Below are 24104 nucleotides of genomic sequence, written 5' to 3' on the forward strand. Positions count from 1 at the left end.
ACATGGTACGCTTTTATCAAACTGCCAAAATAGGAAATGTGTTTTCAAGATCATATACTGTATGTTCTTTGTAAATAAGCAGAGAGAAGAGGATATAATCATGTCTTTAGGCTTCTGTTTTTTGTTTGTTTTTATTTTTTATTTTTTTGAGACGGAGTCTCTCTCTGTTGCCCAGGCTGGAGTTCTGTGGCATGATCTTGGCTCACTGCAAGCTCCGCCTCCTAAGTTCAAACGATTCTCCTGCCCCAGCCTCCTGAGTAGCTGGGATTACAGGCATCTGCCACCACGCCTTGCTAAATTTTTTTTGTAATTTTAGTAGACACAGGGTTTCACCATGTTGGCCAGGCTGGTTTCAAACACCTGACCTCAAGTGATCCACCCACCTTGACCTCCCAAAGTGTTAGGATTTCTTCAGGCATGAGCCACACTGCCCAGCTGGCTTCTGTGTTTTGTGTGTTAGAATTATTGTGACCAGCTCTTCCCCTCTCCTCTGCCTTCCCAGAAGTTTGTAAACCAATGACTTTGGGAGATCCTGATTTAGTTGTAAAGCTTTGTAAATATTTATATTTGTAAAGAATTGAATTATTTTGGTACCTGAATGACCAATCATTTAAATTCCCTTTTGAAGTAGTTATATTAGTGGTTTAAAAATAGGAAATGGGCCGGGCGCGGTGGCTCACGCCTGTAATCCCAGCACTTTGGGAGGCCGAGGCGGGCGGATCACGAGGTCAGGAGAACGAGACCATCCTGGCAAACACGATGAAACCCCGTCTCTATTAAAAATACAAAAAACTAGCCGGGCGTGGTGGCGGGCGCCTGTAGTCCCAGCTACTCCGGAGGCTGAGGCAGAAGAGTGGCACGAACCTGGGAGGCGGAGCTTGCAGTGAGCCGAGATGGCGCCACTGCACTCCAGCCTGAGTGACAGAGCAAGATTCTGTCTCAAAAATGTATATATATATATTTGTGTGTATATATATATATATATATGAAATGATTGAACAATAAAGAGAACTGGGTTCAAAAATGTATACAACATTCCATAATTATATGGTGACAGTTATCATCCACTTCTCATGAGAAAAGTGTTTCTAGGTCATTAAAATATATCTTTTGATTAAAAATGGAGTTGATAATATCATCTTAAGATTATATTACTGAAAAAGGGAGATGTCGTTGTTGTGGCAATCACAGTATTATAACTTGATATAAAAATAATAGCTTATACTGTACTGTATTATTTATTAAATATTGTCACTTAATGATTTTAATCATCATAACTCTGTGAGATGATAACTGATCTATATTAGTAACCAGCATTTCATCCAACTTCCACCCCAGCATATGCACACTGCCACCACCAAAATACATACACACAAGCAAACAAAAAAGCAAAGACTGTCTTTGATACATTTCTCAGATTTTATTAGGCCATAACTAGCTTTTCTTTTAATCCATGTCATTTGCTTTTTAACAATTAAGAACATATGAATGTCATTCATTTTAAACCGAACGCCCATTCAGCTTAGTATTCTCTTTTTGACATGAGTCTCCTCCTTGACGATATATAAACATAAAATGGAAAGAGTGGTTAATGGCACTCCATGCTGTCAGCCAAAAGACTTCAAAATATGGTATTACCATATGAATTTGTCATAGCTGAGCCTAACCCTTAGACTTCTAAGTTTTTATTTTCGTTGCCACAGCAAGAATGGAATTTCATCTCATTAACAGAGCTAGGTATACCTATAAATATGAATCCATTATATACATTTGTATAAAAATATTTAGATGTAGATATGTAATATGTAGCAAAATAGCTATCTGTGTATTGTAATGTGCATAATATGATACATACACTATGTACATTTATGATATGTACTGTATATCATAAAATATACGTGAGAATATGTGCTATATAGACTGCAAACTACTTACATGTATGAAAAACACATTATGGATATCTTCTTCCTCCATACTTTCAGACGTAAATTATTCTATATTTCCTTATGATGGATACATCATATTTTATTTGGTTTCCCCCACTAATAGACATTTAAGTATTTCTACAGCATTTACAGTTTCAAACCATGCTACAATGAATATTTTTGTATGCACATATTGCCCCAAATGAATTTTTCATGTAACCAGTTCCATTTCTAGTATGTGATATTTTACTTTAGTTTCTTTCCGAACGTTTTGCACCTGAGAGTTTGCCTCTAAATTCTAATGCTCTCTGAGTTTGTTAATGGAGAATTTAAAACTTTCAAAATGGAGTGGCCCGAGTTATCTATGAATTAGCATCCATAAGACTTGTAATCGGAAACTAATTGTCTGGCTTTAATAATTTTTTTTTTTTTTGAGACGGAGTCTTGCTCTATCGCCCAGGCTGGAGTGCAGTGGCCGGATCTCAGCTCACTGCAAGCTCCGCCTCCCGGGTTCACGCTGTTCTCCTGCCTCAGCCTCCGGAGTAGCTGGGACTACAGGCGCCTGCCACCTTGCCCGGCTAGTTTTTTTTTTTTTTTTTTTTTGTATTTCTTAGTACAGACGGGGTTTCACCGTGTTAGCCAGGATGGTCTTGATCTCCTGACCTCGTGATCTGCCCGTCTCGGCCTGCCAAAGTGCTGGGATTACAGGCTTGAGCCACCGCGCCCGGCCTGGCTTTAATAAATTCTATCAGAAAAAAAAAAAAAATGAAACGGGTTAGAAGACCTTAGTACACAGTCCCATTTCATATTATTCTGTGCCCTTGGGCAAGTCATCTTCTTCTCCATCTTTCAGGCAGCCACAGTAATGTCTGCTCTACATACTTCATAAGGAGATTGTAAAATTTAAATAGGATGAGTATATGCATTTCTAAAGAAGTAAAATTATTGTATAAATGTAAAATATAATTATTATTCATTAAATATATACTTCTGTTTTGAAACTAATATGTCATAATGAAAAGGACATCAGGAGTTCTTCTATTATAGGTCACTATGCCTCTGACCATTCAAGACATTTATATTATGTATTTTTTTCATTTTCATTCATGTTAATGACAACGTTTATTAACTTCCGGAAGTTTAACATTTATTATTTTAGTAGGAATCTCTAGGCCAGCAGTCATTCCAAATGTGTATCTCATAGGCTTACCATTATAGTGATTTAGGAAGCTTCCTGTTCTCACCTGTGAACCTCAGACCCTAGATACACTAAGGAGATATATGATGTCTGCCAAAAGCCCTGATGAGAGAGAAAGGTGCAATGGCTATAAATGGAGTCAACAAATTAAATCATTGCTAAGCCTTAATATTAAAAGTGGGAAATAAAAGAGAAATTGCATTTGATTTGGTCTTAAGTGGCTTATGCGAATGCCCCTCTTCCAAATTCCTATTTTCTAATACTTCAAACATTTTGGATGAATTTTCTCCGGACCATTCGTTTCTTCATAAGACACAGAGGCAAAATGTAGCCATAGTATTCTAAGATAGAGCTGGATATAGAAGCAGTTCCATAACTAATGATTCTTGTTAAGCAGCTTAAAATGAGTTATTGTGCAATACCTTAAATGATGCCTTAGCAGTCAGGCAGAAATACAGAAGGAAAAGGAGACGTTTTTGATTCATTGTCACCTTTTCAGGGATACTCAGGTTTCTTAGATAATTAATCCAAGAAGTTTTATTGATAATCACATTCTCCAATTTATGGGCAAAAAGATGAAGAACAACGCTCTATTTTTTATATGCAGAAAGGTCTTCCCATTCTGAGAGGTGTTTCTTAAAGAGTTCATAAATTAATCTCTTTCTAAACTAGCCAAGTAGGTAACTGTTAAATTAAGTAGGATAAAGTTTTCATTTGCTATGCTACAGTAAGAAGTCATAAAAACATATTTTATTTTTAAAAATCTCTTACTGAAAATAGTTAGCTGTGACAAAGTAGTTAAGAATTAACAATTACCTTATAATATCTTATTTTAAAATATCTATATAGTCAAACAAGAGCTAATTTATTTTACTTTCTCAAATAAATTGTATATGAAATATTCCTATTCATTACTTACCATTCTATGAAATGTAATTCAAAATATTAGCATTTCTTATAAAAGTTTCAAATGTTAAAGTCATATTATACTGTTCTAGCAAATCTCAAAAGGCTGTACAGATTTTCTGCATTTAGAAACTCCTTCACTTTTACTTGTGAATAGCATATCACTTGTTCTTGGTTGCTCAAGATTCTGTAGGAGAATTGTTATAAACGTAACTACTTACAATGAGGGAAAAAGTATAGCTGAGCTTATTGCCATAAGGAAACAAATTTCATCTTGGTTGAATTTAACAAAGTATAAAATGATATGAAACAATCACAATAAAGAATGATTTTGTTTTCATTATATGTTTATATGTAACATCTTATTTTCTAGTAGATACAATGACCAAGTGCCAGTGCTTTAATGAAATCATAATAAAAGATTCTTGTTGATGAACAGAAATCATTTTAGGAGTTTGGAAGTACATATTTACTTTTCATACCCAAGAGGATAAGAATTGTTTATAAAATCAAAATTTACAAGAGATAAATTATGGAATATCATAAAAGAATTATTGCTATATGGAAATATGTTAAAAGAGATTATTTTACTCTTTAACTACCTTATCTGGGTCCTGATTTCCTCCTACTCCTAAATTCTATGCCTCTCTGTCACCTTTCATTATCTATTCTTCCTTTTAACATTTGCAAGTCAACATATATTTGTTTGAATTAAACCATGCACAAAAAAACTAATTTGTTACTTATTTGTATAATTATTGTCTTATAATCTGTTTTTTCTACTAAACCTTAAGTTTTTGATATACCAACAGTTGTCTCTTGTATTTGAAATTTATTAATTTCTTAAATGAATTCTTCCTTAGTTTATTCAGTCAATAAACATTTTAATAGGCCTCAGTGTGTCAGGCATTTTGCTAAGGACTGGGGATTTAAAGATGAGTAAGACGTAGTTCCTCCCTTTAGGTGCTCTTAGTCTCATTGGGGAGAATGGGATTGCTGTGGTCTGAATGTTTATTTTCACCCTAAATTCATATGCTGAAATCCTCACCTTCAAGTTAATAGGAGGTGATTAGGTCATGAGGGCAAAGTTCTTGTAAGAGTGGCCCCAGAGAGCTGCCTTGCTCCTTCTACAATGTGAGGACACAGAAAGAATGCACCGTTTATTCATCAAAAAACACGGGCCTTCATCAGGCACAGAATTTGCTGGTGCCCTTATTTTGGGCTTCCCAGCCTCCAGAACTACGAGAAACAAATGTTTGTTCTTTATAAGCTACCCAGTTTATGGTATTTTGTTGTGTCAGCCCCAACAGACAAAATAAGGATATAAGCACTGGTAATATACAGATATGCATCACATTTTAAGAGAAGTCTTTGAAAAAGGAATTACTTTAAATCCAAGAGTGTTGAAGTATCAGGAAAGGATTCTTAGTGTGAGGGGTCTCAAGTCAACCTAAAGGATAAAGGCAGCTATGCAATAGAGGAAGTGAATGGGCTGAAGGGATACAGACAGACTATTCCAAGCAGAAAAAAAAGCCTAAAGACCAGAAAGCAAGAGATAAAACTGGGTGGACGTGGCCCGATAAACAATTAAGTGTTAAGAATAATGTATATGGTAGAAAGTGACAAGTGAGTAGTACTTTGAGGACATGAGACCAATTCAGGGAAATATGTGTAGACAAATGCTATAGGAGCCAGAAAACCACTCAAGGCCTGAAGCCTAGGATGGAGATCATACTGGCATCCATCCATCCATCTATCTGTACATTCATCCATCCATCCGTCTATATTCATTCATCCATCCATATATCCGTATCAAGGCATGCTTCTCTTGTCCACGGTTATATTTTCAGCCCCTAACACATAGTATATCATTAATAAATACTTGCAATACTTTAAATACAAGGAATGAATACTACAGATTGCCTGATTGAATGCTGCTGGAAACTAGATAGAGAATGAATTTCATTAGCAGAGGACTAGAGCCTGGGAGACTGATTGAGAAGCTCTTATACTAGAAAGAAATGTAGACCTAGGAGTTTAAAGGAAAAGATCTTCATGATTTATTGGCCATGGAGGGTAAAAGGGATGGAGAAATCAAGGTTACTTTCATATTTATAGTCTGGGTGACTGAGTGTCACCAAGTGATATAAGAACACCAGGAATAGAAGCAGCTTTTGAAAGAAATGATAAATTACATTTTGTACATGCGAAGATGGAGCTTATTGTGGGACAGCTAGGGAGAATTGCTCAAAAGAAACAGTAGAAGAGGTCTAGGCTACAGTCACTAATTTGGAATATATTAGTTTGTGTATGGTTGCTGAACCGTGAGATTGGATAAGAACATTCAGATAAAGTGAATAGAAGGAGAAAAACCAAACGCCAAGGGTTAGACCCCAAGGAGTACCAATATTTTAGGAAGGGATGGATGAAGGAAGGTGGAACAGCCTATTGCAGAAACAGATCATAAAGTCGGCATGAATAAGGTATAAGGAGAACCAGGACAGCTGTTTTAAGAAAAGCCAAGAGAATGTATAGATATAATTAGAAAAGAAGAGAATCATTAACAGAGTCAGCTATTGCAGATATTTGTTGATTAAAATTTGGCAATTCAGAAGTCATTAGTAGATTTATAAAGCATTTCCCCAAAAATGTATTGATTGAGGACTAAAGTGTAGGAGATGGATTTAAGATTATCACTAGTTTTTAACAATTTAGATGAGAGAAAATAGATGGTGGTTTTAGAAGAGGTTTTATATTCTAGAAAGTTCATTGTTTTTTAGGATAGGAGGTAATTGTGCATATATTTAAAGACATAATTATGTACAAATTTCTTACTTTGGTATTTGAGGTCAGCAATAGACTGTAATCAGCCTTCTAAATATTTTTTGCTACTAGGTGAAATGGGTTCAACTACAGGCTGGTTCTTGAAGAATTTAGCTTGGTCATTTCTGTGATCCTGTTGTACCTCTTCCTTTAGGGCTCGTTTTTTTATTGAGCATCTACTCTATGCCAGGCATTTCAGCTCATAGGCTTCTCTCATCTTTTCTACTTCGTATTTTATATTCAAGGCCTAACTCAATCTCAGCCCCTCCACTGATTCTTTCCCCAATGATCCAATTTGTATAAATTCCTTTCTGTGGTAATTACTGCCTGTATTCATTTGATTCCAATTGTATAGTTTGGATTCATTTCACTTTCCATATTTATATGTCTTATTTTCATAACTGAAAGTGTTTTGGAGGCAAGGATTGTACCTTTTAGTGCTTCGTGTTCTCCACATAGTAAAAGTTTGATACATGTTAATTGAATGGAAATTAGGTGAATATATTATGAAAATCGAAGTGTACGTTTGCATAATGCTTTAAAAGTAGTCTGTGTGGCCGGGCGCGGTGGCTCAAGCCTGTAATCCCAGCACTTTGGGAGGCCGAGGCGGGCGGATCATGAGTTCAGGAGATCGAGACCATCCTGGCTAACACGGTGAAACCCCGTCTCTACTAAAAATACAAAAAATTAGCCAGGCGTGGTGGCGGGCACCTGTAGTCCCAGCTACTCGGAGGCTGAGGCGGAAGAATGGCATGAACCCAGGAGGCGGAGCTTGCAGTGAGCTGAGATCGCGCCACTGCACTCCAGCCTGGGCGACACAGCGAGACTCCGTCTCAAAAAAAAAGAGTAGTCTGTGTGTTCTACAATTTAATGTTTTCCTTATTAAAATAGTAAGGACTCTAGTAATGATTAACCTTGGAACAATCCTGAGCAGCTTTAAAAATTTTATAGAATAGGAATAATAATTTCTACCCTAATGAGTTGTTGTGAAGATTAAAAGCAATTTTATGCATTTACATATATGTGTATATGTATATGTAAAATATTTTCAACAGAGTGCCAAAAGTCAACAAATAATAGCTTTCCACATTTCAAGTGAGTGGGAAAACAAGTAATTATTCAAAAAGGATGTGGGAATAATTAAATATTTGCAGAAACTATATTTCTTAAATCATATACCAAAATAAAACTTCTGACATTAAAAAAAATTATCACATATTTTCTTTTCTTTTACTTCATCAAATCAGTTATCAAGTCTGTCTCCCAAAGCTATTCTCTGCTCTCCTTCATTGATTCACTGCAATAGTTTTTAACATATCTATCTCCATTCTCTCCTTCTTCCAATCATTCTATGCCTTGCCACAAAACTGATATATCTGGAACACAAATAGTAACAAAAAAAATACTACTTTCCTGCTTAAAACCTTTCAGTGACTTAACGTTGCCTTCAAAGGAAAACATAAGGCTCTTCAAGATATGAGCTCTACTTGCTTCTTTAGCTGAATAGTTCCCCATTCCCTTTCTGCATCAGAAACACTGAGGGTAATGAAAATATCCCTGGATGTAGGTATAAATATAGGATAGTTGTTATTGTTAGCTCTGTGAATGGCAGGGGGCTCCCCCAGGTAGAAGGCACCCACCAATTTCTCTATCAGCCCATGACATGAAAGAAAGTAACATGAGATGAAAGAAAGCAGTTTTCTTCCAAAGTTCCATCTACAGTGTCCTTACTACCTTCATTTTGTCTTAGACTTCTACAAGGCCTCCTCTACCTGGAAATGAGAGTGGTAAGAACAGGGTACTTTCAGTACCAATCTGAGAAGGTTTTTAATAGGAGCAATCCTCATTGCACTGAAAGGTGCATGCTTACTGTTGACCGTCTACCATTTATAATACATGGAAAGGAGGTAGTAAAATGGTCCCGAAGTATAATTTGGTAGTGATAGTGGCCATCTTTTAAGAGACACCTCAGTAAATACAATTCCTTGACTGTCGAGTCTCTTTCAGGTTGAGTTCTTTCTTGCAGGTTTCCAGAATAACTTTGACACTCTTCTACTTTGCTTATTGTATATTTGGATTAGTTTACATGGTGAATCCTCCTCACTTGATTAAGACTGGGACAGGATTGTATGTGTGTATGTCAGAGAAGGGGTTAATTTTCATATTTCCCAGCACCTAGAGAAGGCAATCTGATATTTGTCAAGGAGGCAAAACAAAAACAAACAAAAAGAAATGAAAGGCTAATAAAGGAATGAGTCTCCACATTTCAGTGAAGATAATGCCATAAAACTGTCCAAAACTTTTGTATTAGTTCAGTAGATGAAATAGCGTGTGTTGTTGACTCTTGTTAAAACCACATCTGCATTTCACATTTTTCTTCATCCTAAATAATCTTGTTGGAAAAATTGTTTTTCTTAGGCTGTGTTATATAGTATAGAGATGAATTCTTCATAGTATGACTGGAGATAATTAATATCTAAATATGCATAAGTATAATAATGATGCAATTGAATGCTTTTAAAGAGTTAATATGAGCTGTATCATTTATGTCAGTAGACACTGTAAGCTATGTTATATTCTGAAAACAATAGACTAACATGCCTCAGTATACTTTTTAGCTTTTTGAAATATTTTGGTTTTGAGCTAGAATTTCCATGCTTGGTCTTGAAATAAGAAGCAAATTAATTTTGGAAAGGCTTAGGGAAAAATTGTTCAAATGGTTAAAACCTAGGGAAGAGTAGAAGAAATTACCTTTAACTACTTGAAAGTCAATTTGAATAACTTACACATGGTTGAACTTTAAAAGTCAAAGTTTTCCATTATATGATTTTTTTACTAAGTATGAACCTCGTGAGGTATTTACAAAATAAACCTGTTGTAATTGTTTTAGTACAGTTAATTGAGGAATGGTACAAATAGATGACAGTATTTACTTCAATAAAAACTTTTTTTACAGCAGCTTCTGTATTTTTCCTTTGCCATTAAAAATTACCCCGACCTTGTTTGTGAAGCTTTGCAGATTCTGTGTCCACTGTAGAACACTGACACATCCATGTAATATGTTTTGAATTTTTCAAATTGAGAGTTAAATGACTGTATTGAAAATTTTCACAGGTATTTTATTTGTATTTACTTTGTTATAACTTGGAGCATACTTCAACCAAAGTAATCTTGGCTTGAAAAAATGATAATAAAGTAGCGACATGCTTTAAGTTAATCGCGCTTATGTGTTGGGTGAACATCGTTGAAATAGCATAGTGCTGTTAGACAAAATCCTTTTGAAGTTAGTCGACATATTGGTTATATTTGTATATTTGAAACTATATATGATTAAAGATGTTTAATAACTGTAGTAGTCTTTTAAATTCCTGCTGCCAGTCTTTGGTTTTCCCCAATTCACTTAAACACCAAATATATTGACATGAGGCCATATATGGGAAACATAAAACAGAAATTTGTTGTGGCTGCTATCACAATATACCACAGACTGAGTGGCTTGAACAACAGAAACTTACTTTTTCACAGCTCTGTGTGCTGTATAGCTGAGATCAGAGTGTCAGCAGCGTTGTTTCCTCTGATACCTCTCTTTGCAGCCTGTAGATGACCACCTCCTCTCTACGTCCACACCTGGTCATACCGAACTCTATTTTGTTTGTGTCCTAATCTGTTCTGCTTATAAGAACACCAGACATATTTGGTTAAGTCTCATACATATGACTTAATTTTATCTGAAATTACCTCTTTAAAGGGTCTATTTTTAAATATAGTCACATTCTGGAGTACGAGTAGTAACAACTTGAACATATCAACTTGTAGGCAGACATAATTCAACCCACAACACATATAAAAATTAGTTAGCTTATATAAACTTTCACATGCAAGAATACCTCATTTTATTGTGCTTCACTTTAGTGTGTTTCATGCAGATTGCATTTCTTACAAATTGAAGGTTTATAGCAATTCTGCATAGAGCAAGTCTGTCAGCACCATTTTTCCAACAGCATGTGCTCGTTTCATGTCTCTTTGTGATATTTTGATAATTTTTGCAATATTTCAGACTTGGTTATTATTATATGTTATGGTGATCTGTGATCTGTGATCTTTGATCTTACAGTTTTAATTGTTTTGGGATGCCATAAACTGCACCCACATAAGATGGGAAACGTAAAAAATGTTTGTGTTCTGACTGCTTCACCAACTGGTTATTCTCCTCTCTTCCTTCCTCTCCATGGGCCTCCCTATTTCCTGAAACACAACCATATTGAAATTAGGCCAATTCATAACCCAACAATGGCCTCTGAGTGTTCAAGTGAAGAGTCCCACATCCGTCATTTTAAATAAGAAGCTAGAAATGATTGAGCTTGGTGAAGAATGTGTGTCATAAGTTGGGGTAGGCTGAAAGCTAGGCGTCTTGCACCAGACAGACAAGTTGCAAATGCAAAGGAAAAGTTCTTGAAGGAAATTAAAAGTGCTATGCCAGTGAACACACAAATAATAAGAAAGTGAAACAGCCTTATTGTTGAGTTGCAGAAAGTTTGAGTAATTGAGATAGAAGATCAGACCAGCCACAACATTCCCTTAAGCCAAAGCCTAATCCAGAGGAAGGACCTGTAACTCTCTTCAATTCTATGAAGGCTGAGAGAGATGAGAAAGCTGCAGAAGAAAAGTTTGATGTTGGGGAGGTTGGTTCAGGAAGCCATCTACGTAACATAAAAATGCAAGATAAAGCAGCAAGTGCTGATGTAGAAGCAGCAGCAAGTTATCCAGAAGATTTGGCTAAAGTCATTGATGCAAAAGTGGCTACACTAACCAACAGATTTTCAATGTAGATAAAACAGCCTTTCACTGGAAGAAGATGCCATCCAGGACTTTCATAGCTAGAGAGGACACATCAATGCCTGGCTTCAAAGGACAAGCTGACTCTTAGGAGCTACTGCAGCTGGTGAATTGAGTTGAAGCCAAAGCTCATTTGCCATTTTGGAAATCTTAATTTTTTTAAGAATTAAGCTACATCTACCTTTCCTGTGCTCTATAAATGGAACAGCAAAATCCTGAATGACAGCACATCTACTTACAGCGTGATTTACTGAATATTTTAAACCCACTAGTGAGACCCACAGCTCAGAAAAAACATTTCTTTCAAAATAATACTGCTCATTGACAGTTGCACCCAGTCACCCAAGAACTCTGATGGTAGTGTACAAGGAGATGGATGTTGTTTCATGCCTGCTAATACATTTGTTCTACAGCCAACGAGTCAAGGAGTAATTTTGACCTTCAAGCCCTATTATTTCAGAAATACATTTCATAAGTCTGTCACTGCCATAGAGATTCCTCTGATGGATCTGGAAAATAGTAATTCGTGAAAAACTTCTAGAAAAGATTTACAATTGTAAATGCTATTAAGAACATTAATGATTGATGGGAGGAGGTCAAAATACGAACATTAACAGGATTTTGAAAGAATTCGATTTTACCCTCTTGGATGACTTTGAGGGGTTCAAGACATCAGTGGAGGAAATAATTGCAGATGTGCTGGAAACAATTGCAGATGTGCTGGAAATAGCAGTAGAACTATAATTAGAAATGGGGCCTGAGGTGTGACTAAATTGCTGCAATCTCGTGATAAAACTTGAATGGGTGAGGAGTTTCTTCTTATGAATGAGCAAAGAAAATGGTTTCTTGAAATGAATTCTATTCCTGGTGAAGATGACGTGAGCATTATTGAAATGACAACAAAGGATTGAGAACATTAAATAAACGTAGTTGATGAAGCAGTGGCAGGGTTTGATGGAACTTCAAAGCTGAAAGAAGTTCTGCTGTAGATAAGTGCTATCAGTTAGCGTCACATGCTACAGAAAGATCTTTTGTGAAAGGAAGAATCAGTCAGTGTTGCAAACTTCATTGTTGTCTTCTTTGAAGAAATTCCCACCAGGCACGGTGGCTCATGCCTATAATCCCGGCATTTTGAGAGGCCAAGGCGGGTGGATTTCTTGAGCCCAGGAGTTCAAGTCCAGCCTGGTCAATATTACAAAACCTTGTTTTTACAAAAAATTAGCTGGTTGGAGTGATGTGGGCATGTGGTCCCTGCTACCCAAGAGACTGAGGTGAGAGGATAGCCTGAGCCCGAGACGTCAAGGCTGCAGTGAGTAACGTTTGTGCCACTGCACTCCACCCTGGGCGACAGAGCCAGACCCTGTCTCGAAAAAAAAAAAAAGAGAGAGAAGAAAAGGAAGGGAATTCCCATTCCCACAGCCACCCTAACCTTCAACAGCCACCATCCTGATTAGTCAGCAGCCATCAACATCAAGGCAAGGCCTTTAATGAGCAAAAAGATTACAACTCACTGAAGGCTCAGATGATAGCATTTTTTAGCAATAAAGTATTTTTTTATTAAGGTATGTATATTTTTTAGACATAATGCTATTGCACACCTAATGGACTATAGTTTTGTCTGAACATGACTTTTATATGCACTGTGAAACAAAAAAAGTGTGCATAACTTGCTTTATTGTGATACTTGCTTTATTGTGGTAGTTGGAACCAAACTTACAATATCTCCAAGGTATTCCTGTGTACACATACATTTACACACATGCAATATGTCATGAGTAAAACATAATAGCCATTTATATATGTATACATATCCAAAAGAAAGATAATGTTAATTTCATTGATACATATTCATTAATTTAGGAAATAAATAAAAAGATTCTAACATAATGCATAGTTTAAAATTTTATGGAATAATCTGTATCGCAAGTAATGAGCTTTAAATGTATATATAATTTGATATTAATAATTAGATGCCAGTAAAGCAAAAGTGTCCCAAACATCTGCAGGTGTTTTGCTAAATTTAGGAGTTAAGCAAATTTAGGAATACATCACAAACAAATTTAGGAATATGTCTTTGTCTCTAGGATGGAGAATCAGGTGATCCTTAATACTTCCTACTACTTAACCTCTTTAATAATGCTTCTTAAAGTTTCGTTTCTTGTCCATTGCCTTTTCATATCCAGATCTCAAGATTGGAGTATTAAAAGTTTCCCAACTCCTTGTCTTCAATCTGTTTTCCCTCCACTTTATTCTATCACCTGTTATTTAAACTTTTTTCTCTACATTCCTTTAGCATGTCATACTCCTGCTTTGATGCGTTTCACCCTACCTGAAACGTCTCTCCTCCCCTCCACCTGCACATTTTCAAGGCCAAGCTCACTCTTATTTTCTTCTTTAACTATTCCCTTAAGATTGAAGCCAAGCCTAGATTAGTTCTCCCTTACCACCTGTAGTATCTACTGATGATGGTCAACATTATTCAAATAAGCACTTAATTAGAAAAGACAGATTTGCAGTAAATACAGACCAAGTTTTGTTTTGTCTCACAGCAGCTAGCAGAATTCTGTTCATGAGAAATGTTAAAGTGCTTATGAATTGGTTAATTTACAACAGGGAAAATCAATAATATAAAATGAATTTTCACTGTGAAGAGTACCACAGCCTCTACAATTTTGCTTTTGTTAATTTTAAGATGATGTATCCTAAGTTAAGAATACAAATGAATTATGTAGTTTTAAGCATTTAAATTGTCAATTCTAATAGTCTTACTATGATAGTATTTACAATTTTAACTAGTTTGCATGAATTTAGCTTTTAAATATCTAAATGTCCTGTTATAAAATTGGATAGTGTTTTGGAGATTAAATACTAAAAATATGAAATGATAAACAAAGCATCATCATGTAATATTGGTTGTCCCTTCTCTCTCCTGTATCATAGGTTTTTGCTCTCTTTACTGAATATTTCTCATTAACATACGAGCCTGATATAATTTCTCCACATATGTACCTTCTTATAAAGTTTGCTTGATCACATAACTTTCACTAGCTACTGTAAAACACCTCAGTGTAATTGTCTGTTCTAGCACTTCTCAGACTCTAATATGCATACAAATAATCTAGGGGCTCTTGTTAAAATTTAAATTCTGATTCAGATGTCACATGTTTCCTACTTCAATAAATTAGTCTAAAACTGTTGTGCCTTAAAACAACAAACATTTATTTGGACCCAGCCATGCTGGGTACCTCTGGCTCAGGATCTTTCACACTGTAGTCAAGGTACTGGCCTTGATTGCAGTCATCTCTAGGCTTGGCCTGGGGAGAATCTGTTCCAAGCTCCCTTCATTAACTGTTGGTATGCCCCATTTCTTTGCTTGCTATTGGCCAAAAACATCTGTCCTTTGCTATGTGAGTCTTTCCATAGAGCAGCTCACAACCTAGCTGCTTGCTCCAACAGAGAGGGTACGGGCGACCAAGACAGCCAAAATATTTTGTAACTTAATCTCAAAAGTAAAATATCATTACTTTAGCCATATTCTATGCATTAGAAGGCAATTACCAGATCCAGGCCACACTGAAAGGGAGAGGATTACATGGGACATAAATACCAGGGAGTGGGAGTCATTGGAGGTTCTATCTTAGGGGCTGCCTGCACAGTAGCTTTAGGGTGGGTTCTAAAAATGTGCATTTCCAAGAAACTCCTAGGTGATGCCAATGCTCCTCATCTAGAATCTTGCATTGAAAAGCAAGGGTCTGCACTTCCTGCCTCCAGTTCCTTTCTTTCGATCATCCTCTCTTGATCAAACTCTTTCTGATTAGGCTTTCTCAACCTCCACTCCACTGAAACCGCCACTGTTGCAGTTGCCAGTGATGTCCATATTATTAAATCCAGCACGGCAAAAAATAATCACTGTCTGGAAGTCTTTCTTTACTTGGCTTCTGGAATACCAAATTTACATTTCTTCTCAGTCTCTTCTGCTAGTTACCTATCTCCCTGACTATAAATGTTAGTACATCCCACAGTCCAATTTTTTGGACCTCTTTTTTATCTACAGTTAACTCCTAAGTGGTCTCATCAAGGCTTACAGCTTAAATTCCAGATACATGCTAACCACTCTCAAGTATGTATCTCCTATAAGGGCTTTTCCCCTAAAATTTTAACATGTTTATCCAGTATCTAATAAATACCTCAACTTAGATATCTAATATAATTTCAAACTGAAAATATCTAAAACAGAACTCTTTGTTCCTTCCCCCCAGCAACATCCTTCAGGCCCCACCTGGCAGTCTTGCTTCTTTCTAATCAGTGTTTACTAACCCAGTATGTACCACCACATGTCAATCAGTTGTTTTAGTGAAAAACCTGGAAGTCATCCTCGAATCTTCTCTTACCCTCATATGTAACAGTCATTAAGCTTTACCAGTTATACCATTTAAATATCACTTGAGTCCCTGCCTCACTCTCCATCCCCATGTCACCACCCTAGTCCATTATTACCTTTTATACAGATTTCTGCATCCGTTTACTAGTTGATTACAGCTCTCAACCTCCAACTCAAGTGATTTTATTCCACCCATCTGTTTTCCACGTTCATGATTTCCTTTACCCTATAGGATAAAGTTTAGATCATTTAATATTTACAAAAATCATACATCATCTGGCATGTGACTCCCTCCCCAATCCCATTGATCTCAATCCCTACCTGCTCTCTGTACTTCAGCAATACAGGGACTGGGTTATGACTAACACTTCCATTTGATTCTTCATGAAAATTGTCTCCCTGCCTGGAACATTCTTTCTTCCCTTCTTTGTCTAGCTAACTATAATTTAATTCAAGTTTCAGCTTAAACATGACCTTTTCCTGGAGGCTGTGTTTGACCTATTAGGCTAGGTTTGGGACAATCACAGTGCAGTCCATAGCATTATCTACTTCATTGTCTTAACTGCCATTATATTTGATACTAATCATTTAATTATCTTTTTATCCCATTGAACTGTAAGCTTTTGGAAGGCCAGATCCGCAGAGGTAGATCCAGCTATTTTGAAGCCTAAAAAATAACCTGGCAGACTCTCTTTAGAATAAAAATGCAAAAATTTTATGTACTCAGGTACACACACAAACACACACACTTAGGTACAAAAGTGAATATTCATTTATAACAAGAAATCACAACAAATTACAAAAACTGATAAATATAAAAATATATGACAAATATAAAAATATATAGTGAACATACTACAAGAGGCCATTTTCAAAAGCCCAAAGTTTAAGCTTCATTAAACTCCCAGTAAATTCACATCTGCATATTAATCTTTTCCAAAGCTTTATGTCTAGTGCCAAGAGGAGTGCTTAATACATAGCAGTTACTCGATAAATGTTTTTGAATGGCTCTATTAACTGAGTTATTTTAAGTTATATTTTTCATGTATACAGTATTCAACACATTTTTTATAAATTAGATTTCTACAAAATGTTTTATGTATTACAGAATTATTCTATTATTTTTAGTTATTTGCTATGGTCATGTGTCAGATAACAAATAATGTACATTACTTATATTTCTTAGCAAATCACTGGACCCTATGCAACTATTGTACCTCTTTACTCATTAAGAAAAGCCCCTTGATTTGCATCAAAAATAAGCAGAATAATCTTCTGCATGTGCTTCTCTGTATGTTTGTGTGTGTGCCTATATTTTTACAGGTCATGTAACAACAAAACTTCAGGATTAATTTTGAATTACTATATCTTTTTAATAGATAAAAAACTTCAGGGGGGAAGCGATCTATTTTCCATTTTCATTACAATATAGTTTTGTAAACATTTATCCCTGGATAACAAAGATGCCAACATTTCATATAACTTGAAAAACACATAAAATGTTTTCTTCATTGTTAATTTGTCCATACGATATTCTTTAAGAGATTATTTGAATCAAGACAGTAACATAGCATTTCAAAGATAAGCTACTTTGTTTAAATCTTTGGAGTTTAATTCATTAAAATAAAAGTAAGTTAAGTTCCTTTTATAATAATACTGTAAATTTGCTGAGGAGTTACTGTGCTCGTATTAAAATTGTGTGTGTGCACGCGCGTGTGTGTTATAAAGTGCAGCCCTCTGATCAATGCTCACTTTCCCTCCCATTTTCCTAAATACATCATGAAAAAAGGATGAGGTTTCCGCCTTAATTGCTTGTGCCTTTTATTCACATTCCTCTCTCAGCCAGAATTGTGAAAAGAGTGTTAGTAAAAGGCTGCACAATAGAGCTTTTCATTAGGCCTCAGCAAGGCACACAAAAGAAGGCTTTTGGAAAGAGTGAATGCATGAGTTTAATTTGCAGGTGGAGAGTAGATAAAAGGTGCTGACGCCTCTATTATTCTCTTACTTAGGTGACCCTTACCCTGTTCAGCTGATCCCAACTACCATGGCAGCTGCTGCCGCAGCAACACCAGGCTTAGGCCCACTCCAACTGCAGGTAAGTCAGGAAACAATACAGAGGAGACAAAGGTTAAGTAAATATCGAAAACAGCTATTATGGTGTTAAAGCAAAATAAAACTGACTCGTGATATTTGTCTCACACTTTCTGTTTTTAAATTTATTTGTACTGATCCTCAACCAAAAGTTGAAATGTTGAGTCTCTTAATTTTTAGCCCTGTTTTCTGCACTAAACATAGCTTATTGTATTTCTTTTCTTGCCTGTATGATTAAGAAAGTGAGCTGTAGTTCTGCTTTGATGACTGTGTGCCATAATTTTGTCACAGAATGGTCCTTATCAAGGTAAAAAGGACAAAACAACCTGCAAAAGGTATTCAGACACTTGAGGAGCAAGGCGACTTAACAAAAGTGCATTTAAAATTGCTCAGGATGCCCAGTATCATTGAAATGGTCTGTAGGTCTCTTTCTTCTCCTGCTAATGCCAGTTCAGTTGGGCAAGCAAGGAAAAGTAGACCAAATAAGCTGGAGACTAAATAAGCACAACTGTATCCCAGTCATTACAATTAGGACTTTTCTAGCCATGCGGAATACATATTCCTATAATCTGAGAATGTCAACGATAATTTTACCAGCTGTCCAAGTGATTTGAGAAGCTTTGTCTCTGAGGTTGAAAAGAAAATCAATACATTAGAGTGACAGGTAGCTTTGATTAACTGTTGACATTTTTGAATCAGCATCCCACAAAACATTCCTTAGTTTCTATCGCTATGGACCTTGTGATTATGCAAGTAATGGGAATAGAAAATCATCTAATAATAGGATTACTCTCCTCTTGTGAGAAGTTTTATATGTTCGTTAGCCTGAAAGACACAGTATGCCTATGAAGCCAGAGATAAAGCAGTTATACTTAATAATTAATTTTTCTTCGTGAAAAGGTATTATCATGATAGATGATCTTAGTGTATAAGGAAAATATAGTTTTATATTGTAGCATCAAGAGACAGATACATCTGGCCTGCACATGGGTTTATCAGAAGACCTGGTGGGTTTCTGAAAGGCCAGTTGAGTTTCACAGGAGGAGCTACCAGTGTGAAAGCTGAGACATACTGTGTTCTACAGAGGTTAATAACATTCATTTCTATTCTACCTTTTCTGCGAAGAACTACACTGTGAGTATCTGTTTTCTTTGAGCTGGAAATGCCTTGGGAAGTGTTGGAGCCATGGGGACAATAAAAGTAACATAACATTTGTTACCCTGTGAAATGGCATCTGGGGAATAACTATAACACGAAAAAGTGATTGTAATAGGTAAAACTAAAAAGAGTAGTGGAATTAGCAAGAGGGAATAATATCCAGCAATAGATTAAATATAGGAATAGGGGTTTTAGAGATTTCAGATGTTGATTTTCAAAGCAAGTTAGACATTCTCCTTTGACCGTTGGATTAGTGACGAGAGGAAGTGAGAGCAAATTAGAGGCAACTCCTATGTTCATTGCAGGACTCTCTTCAAAAGTTGCTATGTTAAGCAACAATCTAATCAACTTTTCCTATAGAGACAGTATGAGACTGTTTGATGCTGATTTTTATTTTTATTCTTATATTTGAGATTATCTTGAGATATTAAAATATAAACAGTTTTGTCACCGAACAAGAGAAACTTTAGACACCAAACATATATGCTCTTACTTTAACTATGATTTGATATGTAAATGGGATAAAGTTCCTTTCATACAAGTGTTATTGTACCCATAAAATGCATGAGTTTTATAGCCTCAAATAATCAATACTGTAGTATAACAAGAAAATTAATAGTCCAAAAGTTTTTCATGGAAAGCCATGAGCTACTATTAAAACACATTCACATAAACATACAAAAACACGGGTTTTTTGTTTGTTTGTTTTTTGCAGTGAGAAAATAACTGTTATTCAGAATCAAACACATGACTAAAACATGTCGTATCAGAGAACCTGGCTTTTCTTTGAAGTGGACTGACTCTCACTTTTGCTAGGATGCTTACACCAACTCACTTTTCTGCTTGTTCCTAACACAGTATTCACAGACCCCTTGACCTTGACTTCAGCCTTCCCCAGAGCTATAAAGGATATCTGTTACTCTCCCTCCCCTTGCCTTAAAATAGCATCCAAATTCTTTTTTTCTCCACAAACCTGCCGAGATGGGTGACAGAAAAGCTAACTACAATGCCGAGTCAGATGTTTTATTATAAGCCTTACCTAAAATTCACCCCAATCTTTGAAACCTATTTTTGAGATGTTTCATCTCAGTGGAGTATAATATATGGGCCAGTTTTAATTTTCGCCAAAATCTGCTTTTAATTATGCTCTGTTAAATCTCTATTTTCCGTCTCTTAATACCTTGTGTAGACTGCATCACTTTCCAGTCCTTTCAGTTATTAAAATTCAGTCCTAATAGAAACTTTAATCTTATATCCATTTCATATCTCACTGTTTCCCCTTCCATCGTTAGTTAAGAATCCCAGCTCTAGAGACCAGAAGTAAGAAGGGTGCAGCTTACTCTTTTGCTTCTTTAGCTCCAATTTTGTTCCTGTGCAGATGTGGGTTTAGGAAGGTATGTCTGCCCTGAGATACCGTGGAGACGGTGTGTGTGTTATTTTCTTGTGAATTGAACAGCTTTTCTTGGTCTGTTAAGAGTGGGGTAGCCAGGTCTGTTGGTCTATGCTTCCTGCCCTTTTTTTTATTTGGGATGTCACCACTACTGGCCAGGAGCTACATGGGTGGCATGACACCTGCCTTTGTTCACCCTCTGTGCTGCTCCATGGAGAACCCTGTAGTCTTCTACTGAGGTCCTCTTCTGTGGCCTGTTAGAGCTGTGGTGGTAGTACCTCGCAGTCCTCATCTCAGCCTGCAGCAAACACCACACTGTTTTCCAGCAACCCACCTCCAGCTTTAGATAACTTCAGTAGAGAAAACAGGCATTACTGTCTCTTTAGTTACGTAATACACCACCAAGCTGTACACTGTCCAGTTCTCCTAAGACCTTCCTATGGATGCAGGAGTCTTTCAGTTTTTAGCTCAGCGAAAAGCCAGTTGAGGAACAACATTCAAGTTTTTGCTTTATTCTGGCTTCTCCAGTTTCTACGAATTCTGCTTTTTGGGTAAGCAGGGAAGACCACTAAGAACCAAGCCACCCTGTAAAGCTGTTAACCGAGTCTTCTCTCTCCTCAGCTCCCTCACCAGACATAAGCTCATATGTATTGTGGGAATGGAAAGATGGGGTGAGAAGAATGAGAGAGAGGTGAGAGACAGTCATAAACATTGACTGAAGTAGGGCCAGGACAGCAAGGTTTCAATAAGGGGAGTATGATTGGTGGTATGGGTGCTGTCTAGTACCAATTGCTGGTGTCTTTCTTTAGAACCATTGAAGAGTTTGTTGTTGTTGGCTTGTTCTTATTCGTTTTCTATTTTTGTTTAATCTGTTCGTGTATGTTTTAAGTAGGTAGTGATAAACTCACAGCTATACTTGATAAGGCAGCAGTAAGATGGGTTGAGGTAACAGCAGGAAGACCAGTTGGAGTAACAACTGAAATAGCCTTGTCAAAGAACTAGTGGTTTTATTCAATGGTAATGTGGAGGGGATATATATTTTAAACACAAAAGGATGCTGTCATATATATTTTAAATACAAAACGATGCTGTTTTCTTTTCCTTGGGTCCAAACCTAATGATTTTAACTCACGTAAAGTGCCGTAACAACTGATGTCACTAGTTTATATCACCCATGGTTATGGAATATTTTCTTAAGCTAGTTTCTCTGGTAAAGATTTTCCAAGGATTATCTTATTTAATTCATATTACAACATTTTGTGTTATGTATTAATATCTCCATTTGGCGAAGAAGAAAGCTGGGTCACAGAGTCCAAAATCCATGGCTTTAAACAATTATATTTGCTTCTTCAAGTACAGGAGACTTTATGTTAATCTTTGGAGACACTGGCCCTCTTCAGACATTTGTTAACTCATAACCAGCTAATGAAATTATAACAATAATGCTGACTAATTGATATTAATACAAATACTCTGTGTGCTTTGCAATAATGAAAGAAGTAGCAGGATTTGTAATGACAGCTATCTACTTCAGACTCTGAATTTTCTATCTGATGCCTCTTTACATGGATATATGTTAATTCAAGTACTTCTTCTTGAACACCTAGATTAAATAAGGGACATTATAAATCTATTCCTACTTATGGTTGACTTCATTTACCTATCATATGTGTTTTCATTTGAAATAACCTTTTGCATATAATTGTTCACACTTGGATAATATTATGATAAGCAAATCCAAAATTTTTATTAAAGAAATGCAGACAAGTACAATTATTTTAAAAGACAAGCAAAATTATATGCTTTAAAGGAAACTACTGTTTATTACTTAACTATTATTTTATGTCCCTGGAGATCCTTATATAATAAAAAATTCTTCATGTAGAAACATCACCTTACTGTGTACTTTCAGAAGCAGTTAAAATATTCTAAAAATCTTCATATATATTTATTTTATGGAGAAAGTCAGCTTAATCTAGATCATGTATATAAATAATACAAATTAGCATGTACCATAGACACAATTTATTATTTTAATATTAAATCTGTCTTTTTCTTTATGCATTTTAAATCTTCCTTGAGCTTCAAATTCACGTTAGCCAACTGCTTGTTGACTATGAAGAGGAAATATACAGAAATTTACAGACACTGTAAACTGAGTCCAAAATGGAACTCATCAGTAGTTGTCTGCCTTGTCCCTAGACTTGCTTATTCTTTGGTCTTAGTGAATGACTCCATCTCATCTATTTTTCAACCCAGAAACATGAGAGTTCTTCTTAGCTTCTCTTCCTCCCTCTTCCCCATACATTTATTCATTCACTAGCTTTTCATTCCACCTACTAATAAACCAAGAATCTATCAATTTTCTTCCATCATAATTGTCACTCATTTGGGTTGAGCTATCCTTACTACTTTCCTAATTCACCACAGCAGCCCCTAAACTGGTCTTCTGTCTTCATCTTGCCCCCTTCAATGCACTCTCCACTATACACTATACATTAGTCAGAATAATCTTTATTTTTTATGTTTTTTTTTTTTGTTTATTATACTTCAAGTTCTAGGGTACATGTGCACAACGTGCAGGTTTGTTACATGTGTATGCATGTGCCGTGTTGGTGTACCGCATCCATTAACTCGGCATTTACATTAGGTATTTCTCCTAATGATATCCCTTCCCCTCTCCCCACCCCATGACAGGCCCCGGTGTGTGATGTTCCCCATCCTGTGTCCAAGTGTTCTCATTGTTCAGTTCCCATCTATGAGTGAGAACATGCGGTGTTTGGTTTTCTGTACTTGCAATAGTTTGCTCAGAATGATGGTTTCCAGCTTCATCCGTGTCCCTTGCTGATTTCAGAAAATTTTGTCATGTCCTCTTCCTGCTCAAGGACCTTAAATGACTCTCTGGTGTTTTGAAGTTCTTTCTCAACTCTGGATCTTTACAAGTGGTGTTTCCTCTTCCTGGACTAACCCCAGGAAATAACCCCATTACTCACCATCTTTACTAACCAACTCCCACTTACCCCTCAGGTTTCAGGTTAAAACATCACTTTTTTCAGGGAAGAATTCATTGGTCTAGGCCGGGCGCGGTGGCTCAAGCCTGTAATCCCAGCACTTTGGGAGGCCGAGACGGGCGAATCACGAGGTCAGGAGATAGAGATCATCCTGGCTAACACGATGAAACCCCGTCTCTACTAAAAAAAAAAAAAGTACAAAAAACTAGCCGGGCGAGGTGGCAGGCGCCTGTAGTCCCAGCTACTTGGGAGGCTGAGGCAGGAGAATGGCGTGAATCCGGGAGGCGGAGCTTGTAGTGAGCCAAGCCACTGCACTCTAGCCTGGGCGACAGAGCGAGACTCCGTCTCAAAAAAAAAAAGAATTCACTGGTCTTAAGTCTGGCTT

The 24104-nt window shown here is 36.4% G+C and overlaps 1 protein-coding gene across 4 annotated transcripts in view; it reads left to right on the forward strand.

The window, feature by feature from the left end:
* Window positions 1-24104, forward strand: part of SOX5 (SRY (sex determining region Y)-box 5) — a 1042185-nt gene that overhangs the window by 916010 nt on the left and 102071 nt on the right. For all 4 annotated transcript variants that reach the window (XM_011961452.1, XM_011961451.1, XM_011961450.1 and 1 more), the window contains one exon: window positions 18079-18164. In XM_011961452.1, coding sequence (XP_011816842.1) covers window positions 18079-18164 — 86 coding nt within the window. The remainder of the gene's footprint in view (window positions 1-18078; window positions 18165-24104) is intronic.

Source organism: Colobus angolensis, unplaced genomic scaffold (genome assembly GCF_000951035.1).
Source record: "Colobus angolensis palliatus isolate OR3802 unplaced genomic scaffold, Cang.pa_1.0 Scaffold550, whole genome shotgun sequence".
Taxonomy (NCBI): domain Eukaryota; kingdom Metazoa; phylum Chordata; class Mammalia; order Primates; family Cercopithecidae; genus Colobus; species Colobus angolensis.